Source organism: Larus michahellis, chromosome 2 (assembly GCF_964199755.1).
Source record: "Larus michahellis chromosome 2, bLarMic1.1, whole genome shotgun sequence".
NCBI lineage: Eukaryota > Metazoa > Chordata > Aves > Charadriiformes > Laridae > Larus > Larus michahellis.
In genome coordinates, this window is record NC_133897.1 from 135389246 (window position 1) to 135407335 (window position 18090).

Genomic DNA, 18090 nt, shown 5'->3' on the forward strand with positions numbered 1-18090 from the left:
TTGATTTTCTCATGTCTTTCTCTTTCCTTTTCCATAGGTTGTTTGGGCTACAAGTAGCAGAATCGGTTGTGCAATTAATTTGTGTCATAACATGAACATCTGGGGGCAGATTTGGCCAAAAGCAGTCTATCTTGTATGCAATTATTCTCCTAAGTAAGTATTTTTGGGCTGACACCCAAAAATATCTTGAGGGGGCAAGGTACTTTATAATATTCCAGGAAATAATCTGAAAGGAAGTCGGTCTGGGGTTTCTATTTTTTGTACTGTTACAAAGTAGAACATTGTTCCCAAGGCAGCCTTTGTCTGCAAGAATACTCTTGTGATTTTCTGGAGCTTCAGTTCTCTTGCCTGTGTTTTAACATACAACATCAGAGATCTTTGTTGTAGTGATATTTGTCTGAAAAATAAATGTATCTCTCCATTGTGACTTTAAGGAACGTGTAACACGAAGCCCACGGTTAAGATCAAATTCTATAGGATATTCTATTTAGGAGAGTGGAGCCTGTTCTCCTGTAATTGAGGAATTTAGTCTTACAGTGCTGTGCCAATCTAGAAAGATCTTACATCAGCTTATGGCAGTACTTCATTTTTTTCTTCATGGACTTTTCAATTGCTTCCTGTGCATTTGGTATAGAATCATAGAATCATTTAGGTTGGAAAAGACCTTTAAGACTGTCGAGTCCAACCGTTAGCATAGCACTGCCAACTCCACCACTAAACCATGTCCCTCAGCACCACATCTACACGTCTTTTAAATACCTCCAGGGATGGTGACTCAACCACTTCCCTGGGCAGCCTGTTCCGATACTTGATAACCCTTTCAATGAAGAAATTTTTCCTAATATCCGATCTAAACCTCCCCTGGCACAACTTGAGGCCGTTTCCTCTTGTCCTACTGCCTGTTACTTGGGAATATCAAAGCAATGTTATGGTTTAAGTATCTGCTGGTTTTTATCATTTATTTGTCCACATATTAAATGTTAAATGTATTAAATGTTACCAAACATGGTAACGTTTGTTTATTAAAGCATGTTTTGATAACTTTTTTTTTTGGTGTAAAGGGGTAACTGGTGGGGTCATGCTCCTTATAAACCTGGCCGCCCTTGTTCCGCATGCCCCCCTAGTTTTGGAGGAGGTTGCAGAGAAAATCTTTGTTACAGAGGTATGTACTATTTCAACAGTACGATTGTAAATAGACAGAGAAATGTAACCTTTCTTTTGCTTTCTTTCCTCATTGTGCTTTAACATCGTGGAATAGAATATATTACGCATGTGCCCAAAACCACATAGGTAGGGGCCTACTTTACTGTGATGAATGAGATCAGGTACTTAGGACACGTGAGGCTGAGCCTCACCAGATGGAGTGGAGTGCACTGAACTCCTGCTGGTTTAAGTGCTGATTGAGGGCTTTTAGTACACAAAGATGTAGGCTGTCGCTGTGTGCTATTTGTATGCCTTTCTGTAATTATAGTGGAAGGCTATGCAGTCATTTGTTTACAGGGAAACGTTATCTCAGTCACAAAGCCAAGTGCATTACTATAAAAAAAATCAAGAACAAGACTAGAAGACTTTAGTAACTAAACATCCCAGTCAGCTGGGATGATTGTTAACTTTTACAATTTTCATAATGCTATTCATTTTTTATAGCGTTGAAACACAGCATATTAAGAAGCTGCTATTTCTTTTTGTTTTACTCTGTGTACAAGTAATTTAGCAATTTTTGTTAATAACTTTTGAAAGTTCATATGGACCATAAAAGCTGCACGAGTGTGCCCAAATACCTTCCGTATGGATCTTGCTTAAGTAAGAAGTATAGATTCAGTGATGAGTATTTCAAAATTATTTTCATTATGTGTGTACAGAAGGGCCTCATTTTCAGGTGTATGTTTTTATGATATCAGCTTCTTTAATTACAAGTTTTCTGTGAACTTGGTAAAACTCTTCCAATGTATAATAGAAATACCATCTTTGTTCTGTTGGTTTTCTGATGGCAATAAGATATTAAAACAGGAGTGTTAAGAATATTTTCATACCTCAGTTCTGCTGCTTGTGCTAGAAAAAAATCTACCTTTTGTCAGAATCAGAAACACACTTGATATGTATTATTAATCTTGAGGTCTTCATCTTATGAAGCAGTGGAAAGTTTTCCTGGCTTTCTTGCTTGGATTCATCCACCATTTTATGAGGACAAAGGGATTTATATTCCACAAACACTTTTTTTTCCTGAGAAGTTTTTCCCCCCCATTTTCTGAAACAGAGGATTCAGAAAGGCCTTATTCTCCCCATGAACCAGAAGAGGAAACCAATGAGATTGAACGACAGCGATCCAAAGCCCAGGATGCAACAGCGCAAAGCCGGCCAAGAACTCATTCCCCTTCAGACTCCACAGGCACTGACGACAGTGAGAAAAATGAAGTAATAAGCACACAGCAAATGTGTAAGGAATTTACCTGACTTGCAAATGATCAACAAATTTGAATTACATAGTATCAAATTCATTGCAATGAAATTGCTTTTTGCTTGTTTTAGCTCAGATTGTTTCATGTGAAGTAAGGCTAAGAGATCAGTGCAAAGGAACAACTTGCAATAGGTATGGTAAATTTTACAGTTGTCATTCTGAGATTATTCTAAAGGGCTGTATTTGTGTGCGAGCTGGAATGTTTTCCCTTTTTGTAATCCTAGGATTTAAGACCAAGTTGTATTTTATTTTCTCAGGTATGAATGTCCTGCTGGCTGTTTGGATAGCAAAGCCAAAGTTATTGGAAGTGTACATTATGAAATGGTAAATATTTTAAAATTAGATTTTGTACCAGTAGAATGTTTAATAAAACGTATTTTCTGTTGGAATACTAGTTAAAGTCATATTAAGTATGGATTTTGAAGAAATCAACATTCACCAAAAATAAAAGCCTGCTCCAAATGTTTAAGATAGCATCAGATGATCTGTTTGCATCTGCCATTCGGCATGTACTGTCCAAATGTACTTCATACTTCTTATACATGCACAGAAGTAGAATTTTTGTGTCCACATATCTCTGTGTAAATATGTGAAGGTGTGACCTGAGGAGAAATACAGCAATTTGTGGGTACACTCATAAACTGTTTCAGTAAGATAGGCCTACTTGTGTAAGCTTAATGCTAGCTGAAAATATATAACGTACTCTGTAGAACTGAAAAACAGTATAGGAAATAACAGCTACTGTGAACAAGCATACTGTAAATGAGTACGGTTTCTCTCTGAGTAAAGCAAAGTGGTGTTTTTTTCGTTTGAAATAATGCCTACATAGACCACATAAAACTTTATCTACCAAGTTTTTAATGACATATTGTAATTAAAACCTGCTTGGTTTTTTTTTTCACAAATAAATTGCAATGTAAAGTACCGGCTTTGTCTGACATGGAACTGCTTTTTCTGCTCTGTTTTTCAGCAATCCAGTATTTGTAAAGCTGCCATACATTATGGCATCCTAGACAATGAAGGTGGTTGGGTTGATGTCACAAGGCAAGGAAGGAAAAATTACTTTATCAAGTCTTATAGAAATGGCATTCAGTCAATTGGGTAAGTTTTCTTAAAATCAAAATGTATGGAAATTTTTTCACCTGTTTCTTTGTATTTCATACAAAATATATCACAGTAATAACATTTTGTTCATACTTTTTGTCATAACGAGTATGAAAATACTATCAAAAGTCATATGGATATACAAGTATTATTCCCATTCTGAAACTTTAGCCGGTGTTTAATGGTGGACAGAAAAGTGACACAATAATGATGTGAAAGAAGGTGAAATAATTTCCAAAATCACTTGGGGAGTAAATTAGTATTTGCAGTTAAATAATGTCAGTATTTGGAGCATTCAATTAATTAATTTGTGTATGTTTGTATATGTATATGTTTGTTGTAGAAAACTAATACATACTGGCACTGAAATAGATCGTTTTACATGTTTTGGACAAAGCTGGTAATATTTCCAGAGTTGGACCATGGGCACAGCAATCTGTGACAACTAACAAGGAAATAATCTTACAAGTTCATGTTTGGAAGGGACCCTCTTGAACTGTGAGAACCGAGAAGAAACTATACCTCTTTCTCTAAGTTTTGTAGTTACATCACAGTTCCAAAATTTACATACGATATTTTGTGCCAGCATTTTGCACAATTTCTGCATTGGCCAGTGGTGGAATAATGTTGCATACTGTGGAAGCTTCATTTGGAAGTGTACTACACGGTGCAGGTGCTTGCTTTAAAAAAACAGATCCAAATACTTGTTGACATACTAAAAGAGAAAACAGGAAAATAGTGCATAAAAGTGGAGAATATTTGCCTGTTTCCACATGTATTTATCCAGTGATAGGACAATATCAATAGTATGTTTGAATCTAAGATATTATTAGTACTTGCAAATGTATTCTGCAGAACTCTACTTTGCTGTCCTAATTTCTCTCTGTAGTTAGTACATGTGTAGTAATAGTAATGCATGCATAATATCAAACTGAAAGAAAACAGAATTTTGCTGGGCGATATATTTGGCTCAGGCGTGAACCCAAGGGTAAGGAGGTAGGTAATTGTTAGAGGCTGTGCTCTCACTCCGAGCTGTGCAAAGAAATGGCACGTGCTGTGACACCTGTCATAGTTTCTCTTTTCAACAGATTTACCTAATCCAGGATAGAGAGAAACACTGATCAGGTAGACTAAATTCAGTGGCCTATAATTTGGGCTACCTGGGTAGCACTTCAGGCATTGATAGCAATCTGTTTCTTTGGGTTATCCAATGATATGACTGTGGTTTCAGTTACCACCCCTAAAAATGAAGATAAAAATATATTTTTTAAATGCTTTGAGACAAAGTGGGAAGTAAATCTTGGTTATATCAATGCTAACATATTAGGAGACAGCTTTTGTAAAAATGTGGGGGTAGTTAAACTGTAGAAAAATCTTCAAAATTGAAGGAATTGATTTCCCATCACTTGAAATCTCTGTGCTTCTGTGGCATCTGAGACACAACTGTACAAGTGCATTTAGCACCTATCCTCTGAGAATTGGAACTCGGAGTGAGGTATTAACACTTGGTTTTCTTTGCTATAGGCGTGGATAATCGTATCATCGCTGAACATTACTGGCCATTTCAGTTTTGGTTTTGTTGATGTTGTACAAAAAATTTAGATGCTTTATAGATAAAAGACTGTTAAAGGACCGAATCTATACCTTCGTATATTTCTATATGAAGTATATTTCAGGAAACTCCTGCTGCTATGTGTGGGCACAGATGACATAAGTCTTCATTAATGTCCTGTAGTATTTAGGACATCACCTTTTACAGTGAATTTACAAAATATTGTGATCAGGCATCAGCTTCATAAGTCAGTCTATAAGTCAAAGCTTTGGGATAAATAAAGTTGATTTACCAAAGTTTCAACCTTCAAAAGACCCATCAATAGGACCAGGGATTCCTTGCAGCTACCTGACTCTCACTAGTGTCTCTGGATGGAGCCTTGCATAAACTCCATGTCTTTTCAATGAATAGATGAAATGAAGTCACCTCTAGTGTGTATTGCAAAACAGAAAGACAGAAAAGGGAACATCAGTGCAACATACAGCAAACTTCCTATCTGGCTTCTTTGATTTATAATCAGGATTGCTAATACAGATGTTTTATCAATTGTTGCATTTTCATAGTGTAAGATACCATTTTTAACAATATCTCAACAAGCTAATCAACAATACGATAGAATGAACTATTCCCACATCAGTGTTTGACAATGCTAGGGCAACAGAAGTATGAGCTAACTCAGTGAAAGCAAATTGGAATCCAATAAATGAGGAAATGTGAAATTGGTGGGCCATACAACTAAATAAACAAATGCAAGCAAACAGTTGCCGAATACAAATTGCAGTGCTGTGGAGCTCACAGGAGTAATTTGATCCAAAGTTCCAATTATTTCCAATAATTTTCTTCTTTTTTTTTAAAAAAAATAGTAAATAAACTTATGGGTGCCAAAAAACATAATCAGCTTCTATGTTACAGATGAGAAATATTAAAATCAGAGGCATATCCAATGAGTCAAAACAGGAGTAAAAGAAGAATAAAATAGGAGATAAAGAGGAGTAAAACGGAAGTGCTTATCAATTGTAATGTAACAACAGAATGTGTATACCTCACTCTATAAAACAGCCGGAAAGGGATGCACCCACGCACCATATAATTACTGAGAAAAACATACTGTTACTTGTTGTGCTGGGTTTATACTGATAGTGGTGATAATTTAAGATAGAGAAAAGATCCAAAAGTAAAATTTAATGTTTTGGTTTTTTTTCAAAAGGCTGTCAGGAGCAACTCGTTTCTGTTTTGGAGCTGTTTGTAGGAATGAACCTTTGGGGGGAAGTGAATAATCTCTTCTGGTAGATGGAAGCTTCTGACAATTCTCAACCACAGATTTTGGTTGCTACATTTTGAGGAACAGATAGGTTGCATAATTTGTTCCTAGCACATTTATTCTCTTAGCAAATTAAATTACTGAAAGAGTTTAACATGCATTCCTGGTTCTCAAACAGGTTCACTGGGAGTACAAAGTAAATGTGTCATTGAAACAAATAGATTCACACCTGGGGATAGGGGGTGCAGTGAGTAAAAATTGACTGGGGACAGTGTCTTCAGTATATTTCTAGATTCTCTAACAAAAATTCTCCTAGCTAAAAAGAAATTGTTGACAGATGTTATTTACTGACTATTATTATTATTTCTTTTTCAGAAAATACCAATCTGCTAATTCCTTCACAGTCTCTAAAGTAACAGGTTAGCATTTATTTCCTATAACCTCAGTACTGCTTTGAATTTTTTTTTTCTATATGACACACATTTATTGTGTTTTGCTTTACTTCATTCAGTTCAAGCTATCACCTGTGAAACAACAGTGGAACAATTATGCCCATTTCAAAAACCGGCCTCACACTGTCCAAGGTAAACTTATTTCAGTCTTATTAGTTCAAAGTTCTGCCATATTTTCTGTCAGTTACTAATTATCTGTAGTTGTCATTGATAAAGGTGAGAACAGTAGCTGTAAAAGCGAAGCCAGAAATGTTGTAGTGGTATTTTAGTCTCTGGTCTAAGCGGAAGGCCAGGGAGGTAAAGACTTTTTCATTAGGAGAATCTCGCTTTCTTTTGCCCATAAAGATGGTTTCTTTGATTCCTTGGGAAATCTTAATGAAATTGTCATTGGTTAGACTAAAGACTGTGGAGAAAGACATGTTTTTCTTTTCATTGTCCACTATTAAATCTATGCACCTTGTGCAAAATACACCTTATTTCAGTTCGTTTGCCTGTAAAACACATACAATAAAAGGATGCAATAGATATTTATCATAGAAGTTATAAACTTTTTTGGGAGTTTTTGAGGATAGAGTGAGCAAATATGTTTGCAAAAAAACTAAAGGTTAAGGTAAGGTGGTAAGTAAAGGTAAGTAAAGGTAAGTAAAGGTAAGTAAAGGTGTGGTCTGCAGGTCAGTTAATAGCTTTAAATACATGTGCCATTTCTTTGAAGCCTACGTTTTAACTCTTCGAAAGGAGCCTGTGCCACAATATTTTGAGGAAGGAAATCGGTAACAGTTCTTAAAACCATAGATGAGTCAAAGGCAAATACACTGTAGCATGATTTACTGCAAGCTAAGCTGGAGAGATCCACAGGATTACTTTCATAGCAATCCTACAGCCAATACAGGAAGCAAGTACAAAGCCAGAACTGCTAGGAAAACATCCCTTCATGTAGCACTTGGGTCCGTGGACTTGTTTGGTGTTTGGCTATGAATCCTGGCTTTCTAGCTGGAAGATGTGGAGAAGTAAGCGGAGCAGAATGCAGGAATGGATGGGTGCAATCTCATGCTTCTATCTTTTTCTTTTTTTTTTTTTTCATTATTAAAGCCTAAACATAGCTTCATTAAGAGAAAAATAGGTCTGTCTTTAAGAAAAATTACAAATAAAAATAAAGTTTAAAATGACTGATTAATTCTGATGCATCAACTTCAGGAACTTCGCAACAGCAGTGATTCATTCAAGATTCTGTGCATGCTCTTAACTTAATTCTGACAATGTAGTCTCCGGAGTTACAAGCAGTAATCGGCTATGGCATTGATTTCATACCCTCATTTTTCCCTCTCATGCCCTAATCATAAATCAGCAGGTCTTCAAAAGGCCTCTTTGACATCTTGCTTCCTTCAGACAAAAGTCTCACTCCTAGCTGCATCAGCCTGTTGTGATTACCCGTCTGGTGAGACTGTAGCGTGCCCAAGTGGTATGACATCCCAAATATCGATTAGGGCATGGATAGCATCCCAGAGAAGAACACTTGCCCAGGGCTGCCTCATGTAGGGCTCCAAAGCTATTAGGGTATGACCCATTTTTTAAGTGAAACAGCTCGGTGTAGACCTGGAGCTGCCTGGCACATCTTCGTTGTAGCATGTCACAATTAACAAGCAAGATGCTTGACACCTCCTATACTACTGTTAGCTTCCCACATGATTTTCCCACATGATTTTCCTGTCCTATAGCAGGCACGAATCATGGAGAGAGTTTTCCTCCAAGGTTAACAAAATGTGGTTGAATAAAGACAGTCTTTGTTTCAGTAGCTTTCTGATCTCCTAGAATCAGCTAGGAATCCCACTACTTTCCAAAGTTTTTCATTTTAGCTGCAGATGCCAAGTGCTCACCCTCATTATACATTGCTAAATTGGCTTGCATCACCAGGTCATCAGCATCGCAGCAGGTCCTCATTCAGATCTGCCTCTTCTGAGAAGGTATTCAACTGTACAGTTCGTAGAGGGTGCCGTGGAAACAGATAATAATGTGAGAGTGAACAGTCTGTCTTCTCACTGGCTTTTCTGCTGGCCTCACATATATTGAACTAGAACACCATCCGCTTATCTGAAGGGAAGAAGACCAGACCTGTTGAAATACTTTTTCAAGCACTGTATTATGAACTGCAACTTACATCAGCAACGCTTTCACTTATATTGTCAAAACCTCAAAAACTGACAGCCTTTTGCTATCAGTATGGACCCATACGTATGCATCATCAAATTATTGATTTATACTCAATAATGTTAACATTGAATATGATAGAGTAATACTCTGATATCATTCTTCCTAACTGCGTGTGGTTTATTTTTGGTATTTCAGGGTGTATTGTCCTCGCAACTGTATGCAGGCAAATCCACACTATGCTCGTGTAATTGGAACAGGAATTTATTCTGATGTAAGTATAGTGATTTACATTGCATTATATGATGAAATACAAAATCTTATCAAAAGCTATAATGTAAAGATAATGAGATATAATATAGATATCCATTTTTCCTCCATATGCTGGTTTTTTACAGTCTTTTCAAAAGCTCTTTTTCAGAGGCTCCCATTTAAGTTAGTAGCACTCAGATATGGAAAGTTATTTGAAAATTCAGTGTAGACTTCAGTAGTCTCTGGACCCATATTTTCAATTTTTTATCAAAATTCCCACTGATTTGTCTGGTATTGCCACTGTGTACTCATTTAAACTCTTGCTCTCTAGACCCTGATGCAACCATAACTTCTGTCAGATTAAACTAACAAAAAAAAAATTATTCTGAATTTAAATGTCCGCAGTCTCATTTTTTTAGATATTTCTTATCTGTGTAGATAGCTAAATATTTGCAGGAGGATTTTGATATGTCTATATAAAGCATCTCACATTGTTGTATTATTTTAACAGACTGATATTGTATTTTTTTTTGTCATTCTGTTTCCTAGTAAACTAGGTTTTTTCTGTCGCTTCTACATCATGTTTAGTTCTGAAGTAGGTAGAAACAATTAAAAGAAAGTTCTTTTTTTTATGCCCCTCTTTTGTGATATCTCTATGGAGAAGCCAGGATGTAGCAGCAGAGAGAGCAGTTCACATTTTTGCCAGTTAAATCTGTGTTTTATTGTCTTTTATCTGTCATAAGGAATAGTATGGCAACCAGCTGGGTCAGATGATGTTTTTCACTTCTTTCCAGCACTCTGAAATGTGTGAAAATAATATGCAAATATGTATTCATCATTACTTTGAAACTAACTAGTGTCCATTAGAGTACCTGAGTAACTTGTCCTGAAAAGACTCTTGTGCGTGTTACATGTGCGAGAAGTACTTCCAGTTCAGGAATTAAATTGATTTGCACATGTGGAACTGGGTCCTTAATGTGTATAAGGGGAGCAGTGAAAATAGATTCAAAGAAAGTCCATTTTGTGGAAGACGATTTTCTTTCAGTTCTGTGCTTCCAATCAAAGGCTACAGCCAAAGTTTCCCGTGAGTTAGAAAAGACTTTGTTTCAGGAGAAAGACGACCCATTTCTGTTTAACATACACAGGATAATGTCTCAGAATATGTATTTACTTTGGTTGGAGAAGTCCCGGATGACTTTAGTTAGTATTATAGAGTTATGCTTTAAAATTATTTTAGATGTACTATCTCATTATTATATAGAAATGTGTGCAGCCATACTGCTTTTACGAAAAAATGGACATAAATACAGGTAAGATACCAGGGATGGGAGTCTTCTTATCAACTTCAGATGGTGTTCTAGGTTATGTTTATAGTGATTCGTAGTACATACAATTTAGTGGTAAAGGAGATAAATAGGCATCTGCAGAGCAGAATTCATGATTTCTTCAGAGTGTCTACCACAGTATGAGAAGAATTGCCTAATAGAGATGTCTATTCCTCTCCATTTCGGACAGAAGTGTCCTTGGGCATCTAGCTCAGGTTTAGACAGGTGTGTCCTACCTATATTTGTGCAGATGTTTCCATCAATGGTATCAGCATTCTGTGATTTTCTACAATGTTGCTTTATTGCGAATATTTAAATTATTTTAAAGATACTTTTTATTGTAATTTTCACTAAATAATATGACTATTTTGTGCTTTATAATATATTACCGAACTAGTTTCAGGTGAAGTATTTATAGAGAATAGTCTATTTAATAAGTGTGTCCTCTCTTGCAGTTTTTCATGTATTCACAAACAGATTTGTTCATAGATACAGAGAATTCATTTGTTCACTTGTCATAGCAAGTGTATTTGAAATTGCAGTCCGTGATCTACTTGGTTGATTACACAAAACAGATGGGGTTTTTGTGACGTTCTTGCACATTCTTTTATTTCAAAAGTACATATGTATATACGTGGATGTATGCATATATGCACATGACTATTTATTTGCACAACTGCTTAGGCGACTTGTATTCATGAATTAAGATTTTGCAGAGATATTAAGAAAAAAAGCAAATAAGATTAATAGATGTCACTAATGCAAAAAGATATGTTTACAAAACCATTTTTGCAGTATTCATGAGAACCTAGTTAAACCTTTCCTTTTCTGACTTAGGTCTGATCAGAGACATTGATTCTTAAACTCATTTCATATTTTATGGTGACTACTTTTCCTCCCTGCTCCTGAGAATGGTTTTTCTCTGGTTTATCAGTAGCGCCCTACAGAATTTTTACCCTTTTTTCTCCCGTTCTTTCTTTTCTTTGACATTGCAATGACTGTCCCTAACTAGATTGAAATAAAACCCCCCATTATTTCATCCTCCATTCTTCCAGTCAGCTACCTGTTGTCTCTTTGTCAGTGGCAGATAAATCACAGCCATGTTTCATATAGACAGCATCTATAAACTTATGTGTGTGTGGAGTTTTCACGTAATACCCAGCCCTCTCTGCTCTATACCTTCTATTTTTCAGTTGATCTCCTTTTGTTTCACTTGTCTTGAAGGAGATTGCAAGCTTTTTAAAGCAAAAGTATCTCTTATTCTGAGTTTTTGGTAAAATTGGTTCATTTTCTGAATAGAGCTGTTACGGTATGAATGAGAATTGTAGTAGGTGTCGTTCTCAGCAGGCACAACTAAAAATTACTCATTCTTCCTATGGCCCAAACACATCACCACCTTTTGTACTTTGTGTCCCTGCTGGCCCCACTGCTAAGAGTTTTCACATGGCAATGCTTTGTCTTGCTGGGAGACCAGGAAAAAAAGAAAGTTTCCCCCTATCTTGTGCTGAAGAGTTGGTTCCACCTTACAACTTTGGTTAATCCATTTTGTCTAAAACTTTTTGAGTCTTATTTCTGGAATTTCAGAATCATGTCATGTTGACAAGCATTTTAACAATACCTGTATTTTTAAAGCACTTTTCAATATGATCTCATTTGTGAAATAAAATAAAAACCTTCCCAAGAACTGAATCATGTCAGGCATGATGGGATTGTCTGAACTCTGTCGGAGATGCTCTTGCAGCACCTGCCTGTACAGGGATGGTCCTTTGTTGTTGTTATTAGTCCTGGATTATAAAGATATCAAAATAACAAACTTTTTCATAGAGAGAAGGAGAGGCTACAACAGTTCAGTTGAAAATTCTTCCACTTGCAGATTTTTTTGGTAAAATTTTATTTTAATGGACACATCTTAGATGTGTATATGGTAGAAGTTCTCAACTGTATTCCAATTGCCTTATAAGACTTTCTAAAGAGATGAAGGTTTATATTTATCCTGTTGTTTTCACAGTAGGCGACATTTGCCCAAAGACAATCTCTTACCAATAGTGACTCCACATTATGGATGTTGATTGAGCAATTATAGAAAAAAATTGAGCCTCCTTTTGGGGGCTAAAGATCAACAAAGGTCTTTTATCTAAAGAATTTGATGGAGTTGTGTAATTTCATACCATCTGAGGACTTTGGCCATATTAGTTTTTGTTTCAGTAACCATATATGGAAATATTTCCCTAATACTTGTGCAAAAGTATTCATAATTCTCTGCTGTGGTAAAATATAAACAATATGATGTAAAAAACCTATTAAATAGTACTAGAGTCCTGCGATGGTTAGGGAGAGATGCTTGTGGTTAAAATGCCTTTGCGGAGTACTGCTATGCTGTGGTAGCTATTTGGTATTTTGCTGAGTAGCTGAAGAAGGAAAAAAATTTGGTAGCTTGGTATTCAGATTCTATGACCTGTTAAATACTAACAAATTTCAGAGGGTTCACAATACAGCACTAAAGCAGGGTCATATAATGCTGTATGAAATGCTTACGTTAACTTAAAAATACTGCCTTATATATCCTTTGGAAAGAGTTCGTCAAAACTAAAGAAACAAACCCAAATCTCTGATGAAGACTTCCAGAAAGCTGTATAAGGCTGCTAATGTAAAATACCAATAATATGCTGAAATTTGTGATAGACCTGTGTGAAATCATGTTCTGCTTAAATTAACAGGAGGTTCACCTTAACAGTTCAAGGAAGTGTGATCAGGATGACATAATATTATTAAGTGTAGGAAATAATATGGTATCTGTACAAGAATCTGATTTCATTTCGATGAAGATTGCCAAGCCAATGAGAAGATCTTGAAAGCTCAAAGCAGAAAATACTTTCCCAAAAAAATTATATTCTCTCTATATTAATAAAATTATATGCATTTATTCATCTCTGTTCTTACAAGCTAGTTCATAATTATGAATTTATACTCATTGAGTTGTTCATATATTCAAAAAGTATGCACATTTTTTTCTCCAGTCTGATGTGGATGCAGCATCAGAATATCAGTTTATTTTTAATATGAAAATAGCCTCTGAGTTGGCCTCATCAACCCCATTCTTCTGATCTCTCCTTTTTCACATATCTCATATAAGCTTATGCCTTTAGCTTTAAAAAGTTGTGCATTAGCCTAGCTGTACTTCATTGATCCAGTAACCAATTGCGCTACCGACCCTAACAATGACCCCATCCTTTACTGGAAATAGTTTCCAACAAGTAGTCAACCCATTCTGTCAAAATCCTGATCCCTTGACCGTTCCTTTCTTTTTTACTTGACTAGAAACTTCCAAATAACATTGGAACAGCCAGTATCCTAGCTACCTTCAAATGTAATTATGAGGGTATCTACCTATCTAATGATGTACACGAAATGTAGCCTTTTGATTAGTATTACAGAGATGACAAACTTTGATCTTTTTTCCCCAATTGTACCTCTAGCTTTTTTTTGATATCTCCAATGTGAACTGAAAACAAGGTTGCTGCTACATTATAGTAGTAGTAATTAATAGTGTTCTACTTCTTCACTGTAGTTAATTGCTTGTAAACCTCATCTTTTGTTTCTTTAGACTGTAATCCTGTATTGCAGAGGCCCTTTTCCCCCTGTGTATTTGAAATTGCATGGTCTGATCTTATGTTACTCCCATAGTATGAGTACATATAGGATGCTGTAATCCTAAAAATTAGGCAGCTACTGGTGTTCAGGATATAACAAAATTCTTGCAGCCTGGTGAGGAGGAGAGAAAGTACAGAGGAGCATCAGTGGCCTCCCTTCTGGCATGTTCAGAAACTGCAGCCAGCTGCGTGAAGAGAAAAACTCTAAAGCATCTTTGCAAAAGATTCTTTTCATAAACAATTTCAAATCTTTACTCCTAGAAATATTGTAACATTAAAATACAAACTATTTAACAGTGAAACCGGCAAGTTCTGTGCTTAGAATGAGAGTAGGAAAATCATTTAAATTTCTATTTAAAATTCCTGATTTTATATAGCATTGCGATTACAAAATAGCTATGGTAACAGACACGAGTTATTCCAATAATAACTGGAAGAAATGCAATTCTTGTTTAAATAGTGGTCTGTGTAACCAGCTATTGATATTTATATTGGCTAAGTTTTTAAGGTTGTGGAGAGACCTATTGCAGTGAAGACTTTTTCTGAAAAAACTACTTGGCTTTAAGTGGAGATTCACTGTAGCTGGAACTACACTTTGCTGTGCTGTGTGTTGAAGATTGGAACCTACATTCTGGATGATATAAGAAGTTTCATTCTTATGACAATTAATTTTTAAAATGCTGAAAGAGTAGCAGAGGACTGCAAGTTTAAATCAGTTATTTAAATGAACATTTTCAAGATTTTCACTGAGCAATCCTTCTGTAGATATTATTTATGCTACGTAGGTTCATGAGAGGAATTAATGGCCAAAGAATGTAGATTGCACTCAGATGAAACTGCTATTAACTTCACAGAAAATTTTCATAGAATCACAGAATACCAGATTGGAAGGGACCTCAAGGATCATCTGGTCCAACCTTTCTTGGTAAAAGCACGGTCTAAACAAGATGACCCAGCACCCTGTCCAGCCGAATCTTAGAAGTGCCCAATGTTGTGGAATCTGCTTCCTCCCTGGGGAGATTATTCCAATGGATGATTGTTCTCATTATGGAAAATTTTCCTCCTGTGTCCAATGGGAATGTCCCCAGCAGTAACTTGTACCCATTACCCCTTGTGTTTTCCATGTGACTCCTTGTAAAAAGGGAGTCTCCATCTTCTTTGTAGCCACCCTTTAAATACTGGAACATGGTGATAAGATCTCTCCTAAGACTTCTTTTCTCAAGGCTGAACAAACCCGGTTCTCTCAGCCTTTCCTCATATGGCAGGCTTCCCAGTCCTTCGATCATCTTGGTGGCCATTCTCTGGACCCTCTGTAGTGTGTCTGCAGCTTTTCTGTATAGTGGGGACCAAAACTGAACACAGTATTCCAGGTCTGGCCTGACAAGTGCTGAGTAGAGTGGGATAATGTCTTCTTCATCCCTGCTGGTGATGCCCTTGTTGATGCAACCCAGCATCCTGTTGGCTTTCTTTGCCACAGCAGCTCACTGTTCGCTCATATTGAGCTTGATGTCCACCAGGACCCCAGGTCTCCTTCCAACGAGCTGCTCTCCAGCCGGGTAGATCCCAGCCTGTGCTGCACTCTTGGATTATGTTTTCCCAGGTACAAGACCTTACACTGGTGCTTGTTGAACTTCATCAGGTTCTTGTTAGCCCACTCTTCCAGCCTATCCAGGTCTTCCTGTAGGATGGCTCTCCCTTAAAAAGTGTCGACTTCCCCACTCAGTTTGTTATCATCGGCAAGCTTCATCAGGGTACACTTTATCCTTCTGTTTGATGTTCACATTCTACCTTTAATCTAATTAGCTTTTAGTATTTATCCATGCCTCGATAGGAAATTGTGATGTTCCCTTTGAATATGGATCACTTCACTGCTGTTTGAGGTTTAGCATTTAGAGGTGTAATTATTGCAGTCTATCCCTCTCCTTTAGGGTGGGACATTCTCCTAGAAACATATGACTGCAGCGTGCCTTTGCTGTTCTACATTTTCTCTGTTTGTCTCTAGCTGGAGATTAAACTAAATCTCCTGATCTATAATAATTGACTAAGGTTTGGGTTTTACTACCTCTCTGCTGTTGAAGTGAAGGCTGATAGGGCCTTTTGAAAGGCTCAAGAATTCAAATGTGTTCCTGATCTTTGAACTGAAATAGCCTGAAATAAATTATTTTGGGGCCATGCTGCAGGAGATCTTTGAAGAAGGAGTGTCTGTATTCCTATAAACTGAACTAATTCCTATGAAACTGATTTAAATACTGTAAGATTAGTAAAATGAGTCATGCAATAAATTATTTTGTTTCCTAGAACTTGGTTTAAATGTCTTTATAAATAAAAGGATGAATGAAAACTAATCTTCTCCTCATTCCTTCTTAGATATCCAGTATCTGCCGGGCAGCAGTACATGCTGGTGTAGTCCGCAACCAGGGCGGTTATGTTGATGTTATGCCAGTAGACAAAAGGAAGGTGTACGTTGCTTCCTTTCAAAATGGGATATATTCAGAAAGGTACAGAGCCCAGTTTCAAAGATTACACTTTACCCTTCACCTCGATATGATTTACAAAGTCTTGCATTGTGTCTGTTTGTACCTGGGGCAGTGCTAGAAACCAAACAAATAAGCCAACATGGGTGATTTACAGAGCTTGTGTAACAGCTGTGGTGACTTTGGAGAAGCTGTGGTACCAGAGCTGCCTGCCTCCTCTAAGCTCATAAATCATTACTCTAAAAAGCTGCTTATGAAATAAAATAACCCTCTTGTTTACTTTGCTGGTTCTGTTTGCAACTAACACAATATTTGATAAGAAAATTGCCTTTGCTTTCTTTGGGATTTTTTTAAAAATTAACATGAGTGATTTATTCTGTCCAAGTTAGAGGACCTGCATAGATGTGTACCAGTAGCTCATGCAGGCTCATTGGTTCATGATGAAATGTTCATTACTGCTTTACATGGTATTGAATCAGTGAGCCTGTATCATAAGTAATATTCAAAAACATTAAAATTCACAATCATTAAAACCCATTTCTTAATTTCTTTTTTTTTAATGGTTTGACTGTTTTTAACAGCATTTTTATGAAAGACTTGGAGATGCTGCGAAAGTTCTTTTGGTTATATTCAGTGTATTCCTGCATTCTGTGATGATAATGCATGGCTGTGTGTTGCAGTTTAAATTTAATCCCTGAAAGAGGTCTCCAGGTTCTAAAGGAAGAAAGAGAAATTACATTAAAAAAGAATCTTGTACCAGTCTTTTAGTCCCGTAAAGCTAAGAATGACTGTTACCTCTAAAACTATAGGCATTCCAAGAAATTTTTGTGGGAAAAAAACTCCAAAAGTTTCTGTAGATAACTTGGAAGTTGGAAAAGATAGAGTATTTTTTTGTTATTTTTAATTGGAGGTGTGGGGATGTCTTGCCTCTTTCCCTCAAATCTTTCAACAAACCTGGAAACATACAGATTTCCTTTGCTTAGTGGATGACTTAATTTACATAGTCTTTGGCCTTTCCCCATGACCATCCAGTTCCCTCAGAAAGAATGCTTCCTTACTGATACTTTTGTTCTCCATATAATTCTCCTCATTGAGTAGAGATGTAGCCAGGAAAAGTGTCGCAAATTTAATCATTATTTTTACTGTCTTGGTAAAGTTTGGAAGGTCAGCGGTTTGGAAAACAGTCCCGTGCAAGTTTTCTGTGAAGCAGAAGACGATGGATTGTAATCCCTTCGCAGGCAACCTGTTTCATCGTGCCCTTCCTTACTTTCACCTCCATTTCCCTTTCTTTCCCAGATACGCCCCAGACAGGGTTTGCAGAAGAGAAAACAATAAGACCATTAAGTATGACATGCTAGTTCACTTTATAAGACAAAAAATACTTATTCTAACAAAATTTCATTGCAGTTGGTGACTT

General features: G+C 36.5%; 1 protein-coding gene across 3 annotated transcripts in view; it reads left to right on the forward strand.

Moving 5' to 3' along the window:
• CRISPLD1 (cysteine rich secretory protein LCCL domain containing 1) overlaps positions 1 to 18090 on the forward strand; it is a 43110-nt gene that overhangs the window by 22678 nt on the left and 2342 nt on the right. For 2 of the 3 annotated variants that reach the window (XM_074577298.1, XM_074577299.1), the window contains 10 exons: positions 38 to 153; positions 1062 to 1162; positions 2258 to 2437; positions 2530 to 2590; positions 2716 to 2782; positions 3429 to 3559; positions 6751 to 6794; positions 6887 to 6959; positions 9171 to 9246; positions 16567 to 16697. In XM_074577298.1, coding sequence (XP_074433399.1) covers positions 38 to 153; positions 1062 to 1162; positions 2258 to 2437; positions 2530 to 2590; positions 2716 to 2782; positions 3429 to 3559; positions 6751 to 6794; positions 6887 to 6959; positions 9171 to 9246; positions 16567 to 16697 — 980 coding nt within the window. Of the gene's footprint in view, positions 1 to 37; positions 154 to 1061; positions 1163 to 2257; positions 2438 to 2529; positions 2591 to 2715; positions 2783 to 3428; positions 3560 to 6750; positions 6795 to 6886; positions 6960 to 9170; positions 9247 to 16566; positions 16795 to 18090 lie in introns of those variants that run through there. The other variant, XM_074577297.1, reaches the window with a different exon arrangement.